The sequence below is a fragment of the Lutjanus erythropterus genome, chromosome 15 (assembly GCF_056507025.1).
Source record: "Lutjanus erythropterus isolate fLutEry1 chromosome 15, fLutEry1.hap2, whole genome shotgun sequence".
Lineage (NCBI taxonomy): Eukaryota > Metazoa > Chordata > Actinopteri > Lutjaniformes > Lutjanidae > Lutjanus > Lutjanus erythropterus.
This window is the reverse complement of record NC_139331.1, coordinates 23391167-23408567: the sequence shown is the minus strand read 5'-3', so window position 1 is coordinate 23408567 and position 17401 is coordinate 23391167. Positions and strand designations below refer to the sequence as shown.

Below are 17401 nucleotides of genomic sequence, written 5' to 3'. Positions count from 1 at the left end.
TATTCTTGAGAACTGGGACAAATCATGTCCTACCAAAACAAACAAACAAACAAACAAACAAAAATGGTGAAAATGTATTATTTGAGGCTTTTTATATATAAACTATAATTAGTTTATGAAATCTTTTGGTTTTGCTTTCATGACTTCAATTTCTAAACTTGCTCGGCGGCAGGAAACATCCTTGTTCCAGAAAATTCACAACTTCAAACAATTTAAAACTGAGTTAAAATACTGAAAAATCTTAAAAAAACAAAACAAAACAAACAAACAAACAAACCTAACTGCTGATAGAGTAGGTATGAAATGTGCTATTATCTTTGTTTTAAAATATGTTTTTAATGAAAATGTTGGTTCAGATTTCAATCAGCTCCATCAGATTTTTACAAAAACATGATTTAATCAGACATAAAAAGTTTTGCTGTACTCTGAGGACGCCTGTCTCACTTCCTGCTTAAAAAAAAAAAACACTGGTAGACCTTCTACTGTTTAAAATTATCGCATGTGTCTCAACCATAACATATCAAGCCTGTAGCCCTTCTAAATCAAAACTAAATAAGAATTATGGTTTAAAAAGTATATTTTGATAAGCATTAAGAGAACTCTGAGCAAGTTTAAAAAATAAAACCACCGCTCATCATGAAAAAATATCACATTTTGTCAACTCCACCAAATTTTCCATCTGTACTTAATAAAAAATAAAACCACAAGGAGGTAGCGCATCACACGTTTTCATAATGAAGAATCTGATCTTTTAAAATATATTTTCTACTATAATTGAAGAATAAAAATCAAAACCCTTCAAAATATAGTTTTGTCCCAATTCTCATGAATGAGTGTGATACAGATGCTTCACAGGAAGAGTTGTTGTTGACAAATACATTTATAATGTCTAAAATGTCTTTATGTCTGCTTACCACCATTAAATTCTTATTATTGTGACATAGGTGCAATTACCAGATGATTAGTTATTTAGGATGTGATAAAGGAAGTCTCTGCTGTTACCGGGGTCTATTTCAGCCCCTCCCCGGGGTCCCTTAGAGGGGCAGGAGGGGTTTTGGTCCCACAGCTCCAGGTTCAGAGAGACTCTGTCAAACAGCCTGGTCTCACCCTCAGAAATGGGTGTCGTCTGGATGAGCTGTCTGCCTGCTCCACAAGTCAGACACCTAAACACAACACACATACAAATAGCTTTATAAAACACACCCACATGCCTATTAAACACTTACACTCTTCAGTGCATTCATAAACACACACCAGAACACACATAACACACCCCTCGGGCCTGCGGACGCTGAAACACACACACAAAGAGACACGCAGGGCCACAATGAGGCGTATTTACACTCTGACGCAGGTGTTCCTGACCAGTGTTTGCATTAATGGGAAGGTGTTTGGCACCTTGATAAGGACAGTTAGTCGATCATTGCCATGTGGCACAGTGTTCACCTCTGTAAGACTGTGAGAGCAGGACTGTCTCGTCCATAAGAGATGCTCTTCTGACACCTACTGCTGGAATAAAAGAACCAAGACCTGCTCAAGCATGGTTTGTTTTTTATCACTGCTTTACTTGCAAAGGAGGACTTAAAACTTGAACTTTTATTTATTGTCTTTTTTTAATCTGTAAATCTCATTCTTTGTAAACTGATTTCTGCCATGGTGATGAAGAAACTGTATAGTGTGAAAATAATGAGTTAGTATGACTTAAATACTAAGTTGTTATTACATTAAACTTAATAGTTTGCGATACTAATTTATTATTTTGAGATAAGTCATTAATAATGAGTTTCCCATTATTGAGATAGTAAGTTGTTATTTGGAGAAAGTTTCTTATTATGTAAGAGATAATGTACAATGAGCAGGTCATTACTGTGAACAATAATAACCTGCTCACTGTACATTATCTTGCTTATTACTAGGTTACTTACAAAAGATTGGCATACATTTATGAGACAAACAAACATTGTTATGACTTTATTTCACAATAGTGACCTGCTGTTCATTATCCTTCTTTTTATATGGTTATGTACCAATCAAGCATTTGACACAAAATATTAATTTTTAAATGATTTTAGTGATTTAACAATGATTTTATTGTTCCTCCAGAGTCTATGATCAGAACAGTATCCATAGCAACGGTCTGTTCTACATAGCAACGGTCTGTTATTCAGAAATAACAGACATTAGAATGCTGTAATTGCCCAATAAGAAATGAGTATTTAAGAAAGCTTTGTAATAAAACCTTATAAAACATGACACATCAAAAATTGCCAGAAAATTATAATTTTTTTTTAAAATTTAAGTGTTTATGGGAAATTATCACTTACAGATATATTTAGTTTGTATCAGATTTGATGTCAGGCCTTTATGAAAATTCATTGATCACAATAATTTTTTATTTTAGAAACAATAACAAGTTTTGATTGGTTTAGTTCTCTTTTTTTCCCAAACAGGTACCTTTTTATTTAGCATTTTGGTCGGTAAATACAGCTTGGTCAGTGTAAATTGAATTTATATTAGTGAGGTTTCACTTGCTTACAACTGTTTGAGCAGGCTCCATATGTAAAAATCACAAAAATGTCAAAATCTTCACTCTAAATTTATCTTACGATGACTTGTCAGTCTTAAATTAGTTTGGTCTGGAGTGTATTTGTGACTGTGGTAGATATAATGCAGATTGCATTATGAAATTCAGTAGAATAATGGGAGGGGGATTCATAAATAAATGATCTAATATGCTGTATTGTCGTACTGCTGTATCATATTTGATATGTACATTTTCAACATGATTTTACTGTAAACTAAGGCACAAAATAATATCAATAATAGGTTGTTTCACTAAAATAAATATCCATGCTGAAATATTATTTACAATATAACTGTTATTGTTACAGTGTCTTTTTCAAAACAAAGATTTCCCTGCAAAAATGTGTGTTTCAGTATGTGAAGGCAGCCATGTTGGATTTTGCAGGTTGCTGCCTGCAGTGCACTGATAATCCTCCAGAGAGCAGAGGACACAACTTTTGCAACTTTTGATTGCATGCAACACGTTTTTCAGGAAAGTACTGATCATACTGATGTCGTAAAGAAACTCACAAACTCGTGTATCAATTAAGATGCAAACAGCTTCCTCATCCTCCTAAGACCTGGTAATTAATATTTGAAAAATATTTTTTCACTTCTGTGTCTCAGGAGGAGACACAAAATGTTGAACACCTTATTCTTGTATTACTGATTAACACATGAAGCTCATCTGTAACATATTAAACCACATGACAATGAAACACACAAATACATTATATTTGATTTAGAAGGTAAATATGTTGTATATGTAGCAGCTGACATGTATTATGAACTGTAGAATTCTTATTTGAGTTAATTCTTATTATTTTCACAAATAATATAACATTGTCTGTGCAACTCAAGTCAAGTTCAATCAAGTAAATCCCAACCCAGCCCACACTTCCTGAAAAACACAATAAAAAGTAGCCTTTGGTGATATTTACATTTTATTTTAAATTAAAAGATGTAATGTTACGTATGGTTTGAGAAAGTAAGGGTGAAAACTGATTTTAAATAAATAAATAAATAAATAAACAAACAAACAAAAAAATCAAACACAATGCTGCTTTCATTTCTTCACATACATTATTGTTGTGTTTTTGTGCAAACTGACAACTGCAGTATCATCCTTTTTCAAGACTTTGAGGATGACCAGCAGTTGAGCTACTGGGTGAAACTGCTGATGTGTTTGTATTAAGTTATTATCACAGTAAATTAATATTAAATGATGTGGCGAACAGACAGATGTGTGTCTCTTTCTTGTAGAAATTTAAGGGAGCTGAGCCGCAGGAGCTCACCCTGGTTGTTGGAGCTGAACTTGACCATCAGTTCTCCTCCGTCCAGCTCCACAGCACCTCCCTCTGGACTCTCAGCCTGATTGACACAAAAGAGGAGAAGAAAATAAGCTCACATGCATCTAAACAAAACACTTTAGAGACCTAATATGTTCAATATTAAAAACATAAAAAAAAACTTTTTTAATACTGAACACTTTGGGTGTCAGTTTACAGCAGAACTTTTACACTGGGTTACACCAACAAAGATTAATTTAAGAGTAGTTATGATCACAGTTTCATAAAACTAGTATAGATTATAGTATAGATTTAAGATTTAAAATTAAGCAGAGTTATGTTACATGATGATAAACTAATCGCAGTTTAGTAAATCAAGTTTATGATGTAAACTGAAATTAAAAGAGAGTTTAATCAACATGGAGGTGCTTGTTTCACCCAAATTAACAGAAATAAAAGACAAAAATTTGGGGCCTAGCAAGTGTACAGGAAGGGGAAAACTGTTCCTTTGCTCTGTATTCCTTAACACAATGTTTGCTAAAAACAAAAACAAAACGTTGAAGAAAGGTTAGAAAGTGTTACATTGTTTGCTACCTGGCTAGAAACTATTTTTTTTAATATATTGTTTGTCAGCTGGCTAAAAACAAAAAAGTTAAATTATTTACCATCTAGTTAAAAAACAAGAAAGACATATTGTTTGCTAGCTAGCTAAAAATGAAAAAAGTTTGCTAGCTGGCTAAACAGTTAACAACATGTTGCATTGGTCACTAATTAGCTGGCTAAAAACAAACAACAGCAAAGAACATACTATATACTAGCTAGCAAACAAAAAATGTAATGCTAGCTAGCTAAAATGTTAACAACATGTTACATTGTTAACTAACTAGCTAAAAAGCAAAAAATATTATATTGTTTGCTAGCTACCTAAGAAATTGGTTAGCCTACTTATGATGACTCAGCAGAGAATCATTTCCCTTAATCAATCTTAAAAAGGCAGCTATGATAAAAGTAAAACCTCAAGTGTCAGTTTAAAGTTAATACTGGATCACATTTAACATTATGGTGTAACAGAAATAAATGTAATCTAGGTTTAGCATAAATACTAAAGGTTTAAAGAGAGGTTTTAATTTAGTCTTTCTTCATTTTAGCTACTTTAAAGGTTTGGTGCAACATAAGCAGGATTTAATCAGGTTTAAAAATTATCCTTGTTGGTGCACCTCAGCTGTAATGCTGTTCTCCACATCTGTATAACATAACAGCTGTATGTCTGAACCTTCCACGGCTCTGGTTTACCTTTGGACACAGTGGGTACCAGTTGAAGCACTGGGAGGCCTTGTCCTCAAACCTCCAGCCGTCCAGTGGGATGAGGACCTCACCGAGAAACGCTTTCCTTTTCAGGGTTCCTGAATGCCACACAGAGGCCTGCAGTCTCTTTCCAAACAGCAGGTGGCGCTCTATGTGATACTGTCAAAAAAAAAACAGACAAAAAAATAAATGTATTAGCATGGTATGATCCCAAAACACAATAATTACTTAAAGTAAAAACTTTCCTCTTCTTACCTTTAAAACTTCATTATAAACTGGATCAGTTGTGTTTTTCTTGACTGTCGTCTTCATTTTGCCGCTCTTCTCCGGCAGCACGTACATTTTGATGTATCTACACAGATAAATGAGACATACAGGATGCTGAGGTTTAGACAGACAATCAGACAACTAATTGAGGTCACACTGTCTCATATTAATTATCCTTACGGGTGACACTTCTTCTTCTTGACGTCTCCATAGTTGAGATTTCTGCAGGCGCCGACTGTGATCTCCAGACAGGAGGAGTGGGTGTTGTAGGCCAGAGCCAGCTCCAGCTCTCCCGCCACGCTGATGCCCTCGAACAGGCCGCAGTCTGTGCTGATGCTGCTGCTGCTGCCCTGAGGAGGCAAAGCACAGGCTGCAGCTTCTCATCGTACGTTTGAAAAGGCAGAAAGATACTATCTGAAGGATGTGATTACATTCACAGAGTGTGCAGATGAGCTAGGAGGCTGAATTGATTGCTATCAAGAGTGATATTCGTCACAGGATGTTACTTGGGGATTTTTGTCTCTCATTACGAGCTTCTACTTACTCTGTATCCTCCAGAATACTCAGAACCCATGGAAGTTTCTTCTTCTGCCCCGGTGGAGGAGCCTTCCTGGTCGCTGTCTTTGCTTTTCTTGAACAGGTTTGGAAGACTGGGGACTTTGAACAGCTGCAAAAACAGGAGGATAATTTCTTTACTGTGCTTTTACAGACTGATAGTCAGTCCTTCTTGTCACCAGTAGGGACCAGTAGAGCTCTTTGATTAGTTTAAGCCTGTTTAATGGCCTTGACCATGATCTCATCAGACAAACTGGATTGTGAAAAATTCTCAGGAAAGCGAGCTCGGTCTTAACGAGCATGCAGCAGATGAATCTGATCAAAGCCAATTGATCGGGCTGAATTTGTTGCAGCTGCTCTGTCTGAACAAGACCTGTCGGCCAGTAAGGCTGGAAATATCAGTTTTGTTGCTTGTTCAGTATTTTAAAAGGGATAGTTCAGTGTTTGCAACTGTAGATGGGGTCAGCAGGAAAACATATTTTAGCCATTTATAAAAGCCAAATCAAATCTCAATTAAATGCATTTTTTTTTAAATATTTTAACGACTTCATCAAGCCAGGAGCTGCTGGTCTGCTGCTGCCTCAATCTTTTAATTTGTTTTTGTGTGACTGTGATGTTTTAAAAGGTTAGTTCACATTCCTCAAATTAGACAAACAAACTGTTCGAGGCAGCGACAGACCAACAACTCCTGTGTTCTACAAATTACTAATTTTGCTGTTTGGTTTGGTTTTTTTTGGAGAGACCGATATTTGGTCCAACTATCGTTTTAAGCTGGGCCTGTGCAGCAACTGCAGATGCACTGAATGTACGAAGTGTTGCAGCGGACTTACCACGCTAGATTTGTTGATTTCAGTGTCAGACAAACTCTTTTGGGTGCTGAAGATGGACCGTCTCCCGCTGTTGTCCACATTCAGCAGGCCTCCTCGCACATCGTTCTGAGATGTGGAAATCTCTGCGTTGAGAAAGGAAAAGTCAGACACTTCAAGTCTCAGAAAAAACAACAACAAAGTGAATCTTAACTTAGAGAGAAATACACTTAAAATGATTTAGAGCAAGATGATCTGTCCACTGCCTGGAAAATTTTTTGATGAATTACAATTGGCTCAAAGAGGTCTGTGATATCAGAGGGGGTTTTTGTAAAGTATGCAACACGTTGCTGCTATCTGTGCTCATCATCCGCTGCAATTTTTGCTGATGCAGTCAGGATGATGATGTCACAGGCGTGTTTGTGCATCACATTACCTCAGGCACATTTCCTTTGTGGTCATTAATCTTCAGCTCATCAGATTATTGTGATAATACCCAGAAGAGGATGTTCACCGGCAATATTTGATGTCTTACATTTTGTGTGGGAAGTAACCATTTAAGTTGTGAAAAAACATGTAACTTACTTCTAATATGACTGGTGAAGGAAACCATCAAATCCTCCATAGATTTGGTGAAAGGTTTTGAGCTTTTAAAATCCTGCAGATCAAAACAAAACATTTGACACTCAGTTCTCACATTTTATTTTACTGTTTTGTTGTTGTTGTTTTTTTACTTACAACTTTTTTTGTCTTTTACTGTGAAATAAAGCTGAAAATGTGCCAGAAACTTACCCCAGATCTGCTCAGAAAGCCATAATCCAAGTGTGGTGGAGGAGTGGGAGGAACAACTGATATATGACTGTGAAAAAAATAAGAAAATAACATGTTACTTTGTGTTTTACCAGGTAAAAAAAAGTACAATGACGTAGACTAAGTGGACAAATTTAAGTATACTTATACTCAAGATTAATGTTCTAAAAGTATGCTAATTTTGATCATATCATATTTAGTATGCTAATGATATATCATTAATGATATACTGAAATACAATTAATTTATTATACAATTAAGTGACTTGACAGTACTATTTTGAAACACCATGCACTTTAATGTACTAAAATAGACTTTTTTAGTAACCTATTTTAGTAATTAAATTAATTAATAGTATTTAAATGTCCTTGAAATTGCTATACATTTTGGTTAAATTATAAATTCATTTCTTATTTTAGTGTTTTGACTAAACTTAAGTGAAAAGTGTTTAAACTTCAGGCTGTAAAAGTACATTTAAAAGCAAAGCATTAGTTTAAAAAAAGAAGAAAAAAGATGTATTGATGGGCAGGAGTGTGAGATGGGCACAAATCTCACAAGAGTTTCGCAAATCTCAGGTTCCTTTCTAGATGTGACCAGAAAGGTTCCTCTGGCTACCAAGCTTGCTCAACTGCTGCTGAAGCACAGAGCAGAAAAGCGGTGGACCAGTTGTATTCTGGTTCATCAGATCTATCATTACATTGTTAGTGCACCAAAAATAGCACACAGTACATTAATCGAGTGCACATGGAGGTATAGTGAGTATATCTAAATTAAATGCACTTGACTACACGTTCAAGTGTTTCATTTAATGAATTAAAGCAGCTACAAATATTCAAAGTAAACATGTCCAGCTTCCTCGCACCTCAGCACGTTGTAGGTCTTCAGTAGTTTCTCCCCGACAGTCTCATATTTGTCTGTAAAGAACAGAAATGTTATGAATGACCTGTGGAGCCACAAGCGTGAAAACCAAATGTTTACACACTGTCAAAGAGATGGGTGGAGCTCAACGCGTCGGGGCGATTTCCCCGTGAGTGTTTACACAGTTTGAAAATCATTACACTCTCTTTTGTGGTCAGATTGGAGACAATTATCAGCTATGTAAAGATTCAAAACTAGGAGAAAGCATTTACATTTTTCGCAAGACTGTAACACACAGCAGCATTCAGCTTGTTATGACGATGTTTTACCACACTGAATAATTCACTAACTTTTAAACTCTGGACAAAGCAAACGGCTTCAACAAACATCTAGGATCATCCATATTTTATTACTCGATGTAGTTAAACTGGATGATATCAAAGGAGCATCAATAATTCATGATTAAAATGCAGTCCGAGTTTTGTAAACAAACCTGCGGTGGCTGGAAATTTCTGTGCCCTCTGCTCTAAGAACCACTCGCCAGACCTGATCTTCACCTCCCTGTGAGGAAGAAACACACTGATGATGATTAACATTACAACACCGTTAACACTCATACTGAAGAAGAAGAGGCAGCATGTACAGATCTAGTTACTGTATCTGACGACAGTATTAGTTTCAGGTTTTGCTATTATTATTTGAGCTTGTGGTTGTCTTTTTATACACAATGTTCTACTTTCAGGGTGTAAATTTGACACCGGTCACAACCCAAACGCTGGTAAAATATGCAAGTGGCTTGTAGGTTTGCTTCACTCTACAGCTTTAATGGTAATCTATCGAGTGGCCGGCAACACTTGAACATTCACTAACGTTTGAGAGAAGTGACTAATATATTTCATATGACATGTCAGCTTTTACGTTGATCACAATGTTTGTTTACAATAACTTTCAGGTATTGAACCCCTGCATTTGGCAGCAACATGTTATTTCAAAGTGTATACATCTCTCATCAAAAATCAGTGTTTTATAGTGTCACTAACTAAAGAAGAAAATGACATGCCGCCTTTACCAAAAACTCACAGTTATTCTGAGCTGTTGTGTGGTTTATCAAAGACGCTCGCAAAGCAACACAGTATATGAAACAGGCACAGCAGATGACCTCCATGTTCAACTATATGTCATCATAAATGTTTGCTGAATCTCATTATAAAACTCTGTAAAGCCAAAACTATCTGAGAGTTCATCATCATAAGGGGCCCTGTTTTATACACTGTTAATAAAAATGTGGATTATACCTTTGAAGGACGTTCAAATTTAAAGTTTAAAGTGGCAAAACAAGAGCTGACATAAAGGATCTCATTACAGCGTAAAACAGTTAAAAGCCAGAAAGTAAATTACGTGTACACTCATACTGTGCTGTGATTCGAGTACGACTGAGTCAAACATTTCACTTCTCTCACGGCACCTGTAGGCGTGGCAGACCGTGCACTTCCAGTCCACCGTTCCCACGCTCACGCGGCACCTGCTGCAGATCCGGTGGCTGCAGCCGTGGCAGACCGCGCCCGAGTTCCAGAACTTTCCCAGCGGCCTCTGGCAGCGGGCGCAGGTCCGCTCGCCGTACTGCCGGGCGAAGCTCTTTGCGCCTCTCCTCCGAAGCTCCTGGAGCTCGTATTTCATCCTCCTGACATGAAGATGGAAGAAATCAGAAACATCTTTTACCACCGTCAAAGCTATTAAACACCCCGTCTTTATAGTGTGATTTCCAGTGTATAAAATATACTGAAGGACACAATAGAAATCAAAATGAAGTAACATTCTTTTCCAGCTCTATTCAGTTGGAAACAATACAAATATTTTTAAAGTGCAAACAGACTTTCTTGTTTTTATAAGTACACACTTATTCTGAATTTGATGCCTGCGACATGTTCAAAAAAATCTGGGACAAGAGCAGCAAGACAGTTATGTAATGCTCAAAAAACACCAGTTTGGAACATTAAAGAGGTAAACGAGTTGACTGATAACAGGTGACAGTATCATGTTCGAGTATTAAAGGGGATTCCTTGAAAGGCTCAGAACTGCACATGCAAATAGTCCAACAGCTCAAGAAAAACATTTCTCACATAAAACTACAAAGAATTTAGGGATTGCACCATCTACGATCTACAATATCATTAAAAGATTCACAGAATACAGAAAAATCTCTGCACGTAAGGTTCAAGGCTGATAACCATAATTTGAGTCCCCGTGACCTTTGACTCCTCAGGTGGCACTGCATTAAAAACAGCATTAAAAACCAACCGGATTTTATGAACGATAATACATGGGCGAGACTCTGCCATGCAAACAGAAAGACGTATCATCCAGAAACACCGCCGACTTCTCTGGACCCGAGCTCATCTGAGATGGACTGATGCGAAGTGGAAAACGGTGCCGAGTTCTGTCGAGTCCACATTTCAGATTGCTTTCAGAAATCATGGGTGTCATGACCATCGAGTTAAACAGGAAAACGACCATCCAGATTGTTACCAGCACTAACTTCAAAAGCCGACACCTGTGATGATGTGGGGGTGTGTTAGTGTCCACGGCATCATGGGAATATCTGTGAAGGCACCACTGGAGCAACTTACGCTGCCGTCCAGATGACGTCTTTTTCAGAGACGTCCCTGCTTATTTCAGCAAGACAATGCCAAGTAAAAGAGTTGGGGTACTACACTGACCTGCCTGCAGTCCAGACCGGCCTCCTATTGAAACTGTGTGGTGCATTATGAAGCACAAAATAAGACAACAGAGACCCCAGACTGTTGAGCACCTGAAGTTCTATATTAAGCAAAACTGAGAAAGAATTACAGCTTCAAAACCTCAACAGGTTGTGCCCTCAGTTCCCAAATGCTTACTGAGTGTTGTTAAAAGAAAAGGTGATGTAACACAGTGGTAAACATGCTCTTGTCCCAACTTTTTAAAAATATGTGGCAAACACAATTTTCAATATGACTGTATATTTATAAAAAAAAAAAAGCAACATTTTATCAGCTGGAACATTAAGGATCTTCTTTTTGTACTGTATTTAACTGAATATAGGTCCAAAAGAATTAGCGAATCATTGCATTCTGTTTTTGTCCCAGTACATAATAAATCCTTATTTCAGCATCAGTGAAAGAAACATCTATGAAAGTGGACAAAAATGACTCACCTCACTCTGTCGTCCTCTATGGTTCGCAGCTGTTTGTCTCTCCGCAGAACCTCCAGGATTCTTTCTCTCTCCAGAGCTTGAAGCAAACTTAAATCCATCTTTGAACAGCAGCAGCCTCTGATCATCTGTAACTCTCACCGGTCCTCTCCTCTCTGCTTCTCTTCCTCTCTGCTTCTTCTTTTTGTTGCCGTCTTCTCCTCCTCCCCTCCTCTTTAACCCTCCCCTTCACCGGGCCCAGCCTCAGACCTCCTCTTTAGTCTTCTGAAGCAGCTGAAAGAGTTTTGGTTTTTTCATAAAAAGAGAGAGACAGTAAAGGTTATTCTGTGTGCTTTCCCTGATCCTGATCTCCACGGAGTCCCCATTCACGTCAGAGCCGGATGTAGCCCCTCCTGAGCTGATAGTTGTAGTGTGTCCACTTGGATGATTACACTTCACTGACTACCCTGACAACTGTGGAAATACCCTCTTTTAATATGCATTTCTTGCTACCTGATGACGCATATAGTTACTCAGCAAGAAAACCCTCAGAGCTCCTCAGACCAACACATAATCTGACGAGATCTGAAACTAAAACACGCTATTAGACCTCCATCTGCTCAATATTTTAAGCTCCAAATTCTGCTCACAGGCTGCTCATATGTCAGTATCACAAGGCTTTTTTCACCTGGCAAACCACCACCGCTTCCTCAGCTGCAGGAAGAGCAGTGATGCTTCACTGATGGCAGCGCTGCAAAACAAACCAAATGCCAACCCTTGCATTATTGATGGCTTACGTGCATCTGTGGTCTAGTTCTTTTTTTCCCTCTTTTTTCAGGTCAGGAGACTTAATCAAATCTTTTTCAAACAGCTAAATAGCATTTTCAAAAAACAAAGTCATCAGTGGAAGCTTTGGGATTTTGTAAATAAAGACTGGAAGGTCTATAAAGTGTAAATACAGACTGAATGTTTTGTTGCTGGAGGTATAGTCTTACATTTTGGGAAATATGCTCATTTGCTTTCTTGCCAAGATCTAGATGATCTGTATGCTGTTACAGTTAGCAGCCAATTAGTGTAGCTTAGCATAAAGACTGGATGCAGGAGGTAACAGCTAGTCTGGCTAACAAAATCTGACTTCCAGCACATCTAAACCTTATAAAACCATGTTATCTTGTTTGTGAAACTGGACCATATTTTACGGATAAAATGTTTTCTGCCTTTCCATCTGATGTCCTTTGGTGATTGGTGGAGTTTCCTGATGCACAGATAGCTTTCACATTAATGTTTACTTGTACAGTTAGCAGTGCAGCAACTCAGCTCAGTTCTGTTGCCAGCTCACTCTGCTCCACCTACTCTGCTCCCAGCGTCAGCTAAAGACTGCAAACGTTAGCTGTTGTGGCTAACGTTACCATTAGTTGCAGTTAGCAGTCAACTACTTTAGCAACATGTAAATCTGTCCATCTGAAACCCCATAAATTAACCCCATAAACCCCAATATAACAACGCTCATGGCGTTATCAGTCTTCTCATTGCGCTCTTGGCAAGAACGTGAATGAACCTGTTTCCAAAAATGTCAAACTTTTCCAGTGTGCACCTCATTTGATTTTGAAGTAATCCAAAAAATATTCAGATTAAATTATATATTTTTTTTGTAATCCAATGGATTGACTGATGGCAACCCACTGAATACCACTCGCCTCACTCTCCCCTTCCAACCACAGAACCTATGTTGGCTGTGAAACTTCTGCAAACCGTGAAAAGCTGTATCAGGGGCCAGTGTTAGTTTGTCTGTTCTGGGCTACTGTAGAAACATGGTGGCCTCCATGGAGGAGGACTCACTGCTTCTGTTGGTATAACTGGCTCATTCTGAGGTATCGAAAACACAATGATTCTTATTTTCAGGTGATTATACACCGATGAAAACACACTTATCAACATTATACTCCATTTCTGCCATATTCTGCCAATGAATCCCCCTAAATCTTACACACTGGACCTTTAAACTCTCATTTAGCTCCTAAGAGAGTCTCATTTTCAAATGGCACACATCTCAATCTGGTATAAAAAACATTTTCCTCCTCAGTATTAGACAAGTGAAGCATGGGGAGTGGAGAGGAAGCAGCCTGTTGAATAGCTGAATGCCAGCCTGCACTGGTAGATAAGAGCCTGTCCTTGTTACTATCCAGAGCTGCCAGGAGGCCGAACACAGAAAACAATCAGTGTCAGCTGTAATTAGGTGTCATGGCTCACACAGCTGTTATCTGTCCACTGCTGACGTGCACCACGCCTGAAGGGATCCTCTCTCAAGTTGTAAATATCATTGAGACAAGATGTGAAATATGTTACCAGAGGAAGGTAGTGATGCAGCGGACATTTCTTCATGCCCGTCTGTGATTTGTTTCCTCATTTGAAGACCAGCAGGGCTCGCTTTGACAGCCTGATTACACGCTTTTTCTTGTACAGGACATGATTATCATCACGCCAACATTAAGCACACTCATTTCTCACTCGCCTCTACTATGCAGAGGACCGTAATGATTCTGTGGTTTACTGGTGACTGTGAGTTCATATCCGAGAAGAGAAGGTGGGAGCCCATATAAGCCCACTGCAACAATGTCAGTTAAAAAAAACCTGACTGATTACATTGGTCTCATGGTCTCTGACATGTTTCCCACCCAGCAGCAGTTTCCTGGAAGACCCGTGTGAATGACTGCATACCTCAAGTCAGCCCTGGAAGCATGTCTACGCTCACAGCCAGAGTGATCACCACACGCAAACTCCAAATAAAAACCCGTCGACCTGTCGTAGTCATGCTCGCACACCACAAGTACTGATGCAAAAACTGTGGGTGCATTATTTTAGCGAGAATGACCGAACATAAGCTCTGCAGAGAGGATCTTGAAATACTTTGCAAGAGTTTATCTGCATGGTGTTGACATTTGTGTATTTTTAAAATCATGCATTGGATTTCAAAGTAACTGAACTTTGTCTTTATGCAGTTATTTACAGTTATCAAAATTTGATGTTAAAAATAAGCAGGAAACTTACTTTTGTTTGCATTTTCACTGCACTGCTCTGAGACATACACAGCGGTCCATAGATGCACCTGGTTTTGCAAACATTTATATTTTAGACTTTGAAAAGTTTGGGTTTTTGAAGTGAGGTAGTATGAGGTATTTCTCCATAATTGGTGTATTGCCTACAGGAAATGGCAATTGGCATGCAACTAAGTTTGGAGAAGCAGAGAGGAGCACCAGAACAGAAGCTAAGCAATGTACTGCTGTAGACACGCATGGTATTTTATCCACCTACGTAAAGATCCATAAAAACTTACTCAGTTCAAGTGTTCGCTGTATATATATTATTTTTATCAACCAAATATCGATCTCTCCAAACCAACCAAACTCTACCTATCTACCCTGACCTGTCATTTTGCTTTTTGTTATTGTGTGACTTCAAAGGATCGTCCGGATTCACAGTCAGCAACAACAGAAAAACTAACCAGTCGAGGCAGCGGTAGACCAGCAGCGCCTGTCTTCTGCAGGATAAAATGACAAACATAAACGATAAATGTTTTTGACAAAGGAGTCTGGTGGCTTTGGTGAAAGTGAGATTTGTCTTATATAACATGAATTGCTTGACTGAACAGGCTGTGTGACGACAAAATAAAATGGTGAAAATATTCAAAATATAACACACTTAAACTGATATTGATTTTTTTTAGGTGGGTCTTTTTTAAAGTGGCTAAAATGCATTTTGCTGCTAACCCTGTTCACAGCAGCACCTTGCTGAGCTTCCTGCACTGATACTCCTTGCTGCTTCTCTAAACTGGGGGTGTGCTGCCCGCCATCTGCTATAGGTAAAACACTTACTCTGGATAAGTACCTCGTACACCCAACTTCAAATAATCCCAACTATCCCTTCAGGTGAAAAAGAAAATGACGGTGTGTTACACAAGAACAGATCAACCAAAACTGAAGTTGTGATACAAAGTCTTCAAGTTTTCTTGAATGTACAAAATGTCAACACACCTCGTGCAGCCAGCACATCACCAGAGGCAACAAAGCTAAATTGCACAGAAAACAGGAAATTTCCACTTCTGCATTCACAGATTCAGAGAATATGCCTTACACAGCAGCAAACAGTTGGTTTTCCCACCGTGAGGTGTGATTACAAAACAAATGTATCATTACAAAACAATTACTCAACACTCAAAATCTCAACTGAGATCGTCACTTTGAAGAAAAAAGTAACAAGTCTGACAACAACATCAAAAGGAAAGTGAGCTCAGGTTTGTGACATGAGAACTAGGTCACCACAGAGTTAAAGAAGCACAGAGCAGAAAGCTGCAAGATCTTACCTTGAGGTGCATTGCACTGCCAGAGTGGTCAGCCTGAGGAAGTGGCAGACTTTATACTTAGGAGGGAACATACAGAGCTCAGTTTCCTTCCTTTTTGTATTCACACATACTGTTGCAATCTAGAGATGGCCAGCAGAGAACGTTCGCTGGTTTGTTACCTTCACTTTCATTTGTTTCGAGTCTGCTACTGTGTGCAGAAAGTGTTTCAGTGCAGCACTGATTGAGGTGTAAAGGGTAAGAAATAAAAAATACAAGTCACATGGTCAGTGTAAAAGAGGTTTTTTTTTATGAAATTGTGTATTTGACCCTTGCTGCCATTTCTGACAATACTGAAAAAAGCTACAACACATAATGGAAACAGACAAATCTGTTGAACTTCTTATTTTCCACAAATGGCCCACCAACCTCAACCTCCAGAGAGTCACTGTGAAGTGCAAAGATTAAAAAGACTGAACAGAAACTGTGTTGAAATAATTTCGGCAACATACACACACACTTACACAAACAGTCATAGATGCATTAATGAATAGGTCAACCTGGCCAACAGACGGCCTCCCGTCATCTTCAATGTGTGCAACAACAACCAGACCGGAAAGTTCTGCTTCACCTGCAGAATGTCACTGAAAGTGATGCAAAATAACTACAAAGGGATGCACGACAATCTCAAAGAGACAAAATGGTTACAGAAAGACGAAAAATAACTACGCAGACATAAAACGATTACAAAGACATGCAAGATGACAGCAAAGAGAGGCAAAATGACCTTCAAGAGGTGTAAAACATCCTCAAAGAGATGCAGAACAACCACAGTAAGGCACAAAATGACAACAAAGGGACTCAAATGGAAAAATGACAAAGAGATGCAAGACAACCTTAGAGACACAAAATGAATACAGAGACATAAAACAACTAAAAGGCATGCAAATGGACAGCAAAGGAATGGAAAATGCCCTTGAACAAGCTCAAAGCATCCTCAAAGAGACGCAAAATGACTATAGAAAGACACAAAATAACTACAAAGAGATGAAAAATGATAAAGAGATGCACAATGCATACAGAGATACAAAATGACCCTCAAGAGGCACAAAACCTCAAAAAGGTGCAAAATGACTCTAAAGACATACAAAACTATCAGAGATACACAAAATAACTAAGGAGACGTGAAACGACCACAGAGAGACAAAATCACTATGAGGAGACGTAAAATGACGACAGAGATGCTAAATGACCACAAAGAGACACAAAATTACTACAAAGGGGTGCAAAGTCACAGCAAAGAGGAGCAAAAGAAGCTCTGGGTGTCTTGTTCTGATGTAGGAGACGTGGAGACCTTTTACATGTCTGAGCTCAGGGGCAAATTTGTCTCATAATCCATTCATGCATACAGTACACACATACATTTGCACACACACACACATCAGAC

The 17401-nt window shown here is 38.4% G+C and overlaps 1 protein-coding gene across 2 annotated transcripts; it reads right to left on the bottom strand.

Moving 5' to 3' along the window:
* Positions 1 to 698: 698 nt before the first annotated feature.
* sytl3 (synaptotagmin-like 3) lies at positions 699 to 17390 on the bottom strand. 2 transcript variants are annotated; one of them, XM_084736756.1, is made up of 13 exons: positions 11643 to 12302; positions 9918 to 10133; positions 8946 to 9013; positions 8457 to 8508; positions 7577 to 7643; positions 7370 to 7442; positions 6809 to 6930; positions 5968 to 6090; positions 5604 to 5773; positions 5412 to 5508; positions 5145 to 5315; positions 3858 to 3933; positions 699 to 1163 (listed from the first exon to the last, which is right to left on the bottom strand). In XM_084736756.1, exons 1-13 carry the CDS (start codon positions 11765 to 11767, stop codon positions 1156 to 1158), a joined length of 1368 nt encoding a protein of 455 aa, XP_084592882.1. In that variant the 5' UTR covers positions 11768 to 12302; the 3' UTR covers positions 699 to 1155. The 2 variants fall into 2 exon arrangements, with proteins under 2 accessions (XP_084592882.1, XP_084592881.1); XM_084736755.1 differs by lacking the exon at positions 699 to 1163 and adding an exon at positions 15979 to 17390 and having other exon boundaries at positions 3649 to 3933; positions 11643 to 11912.
* Between the last annotated feature and the right edge of the window lie 11 nt (positions 17391 to 17401).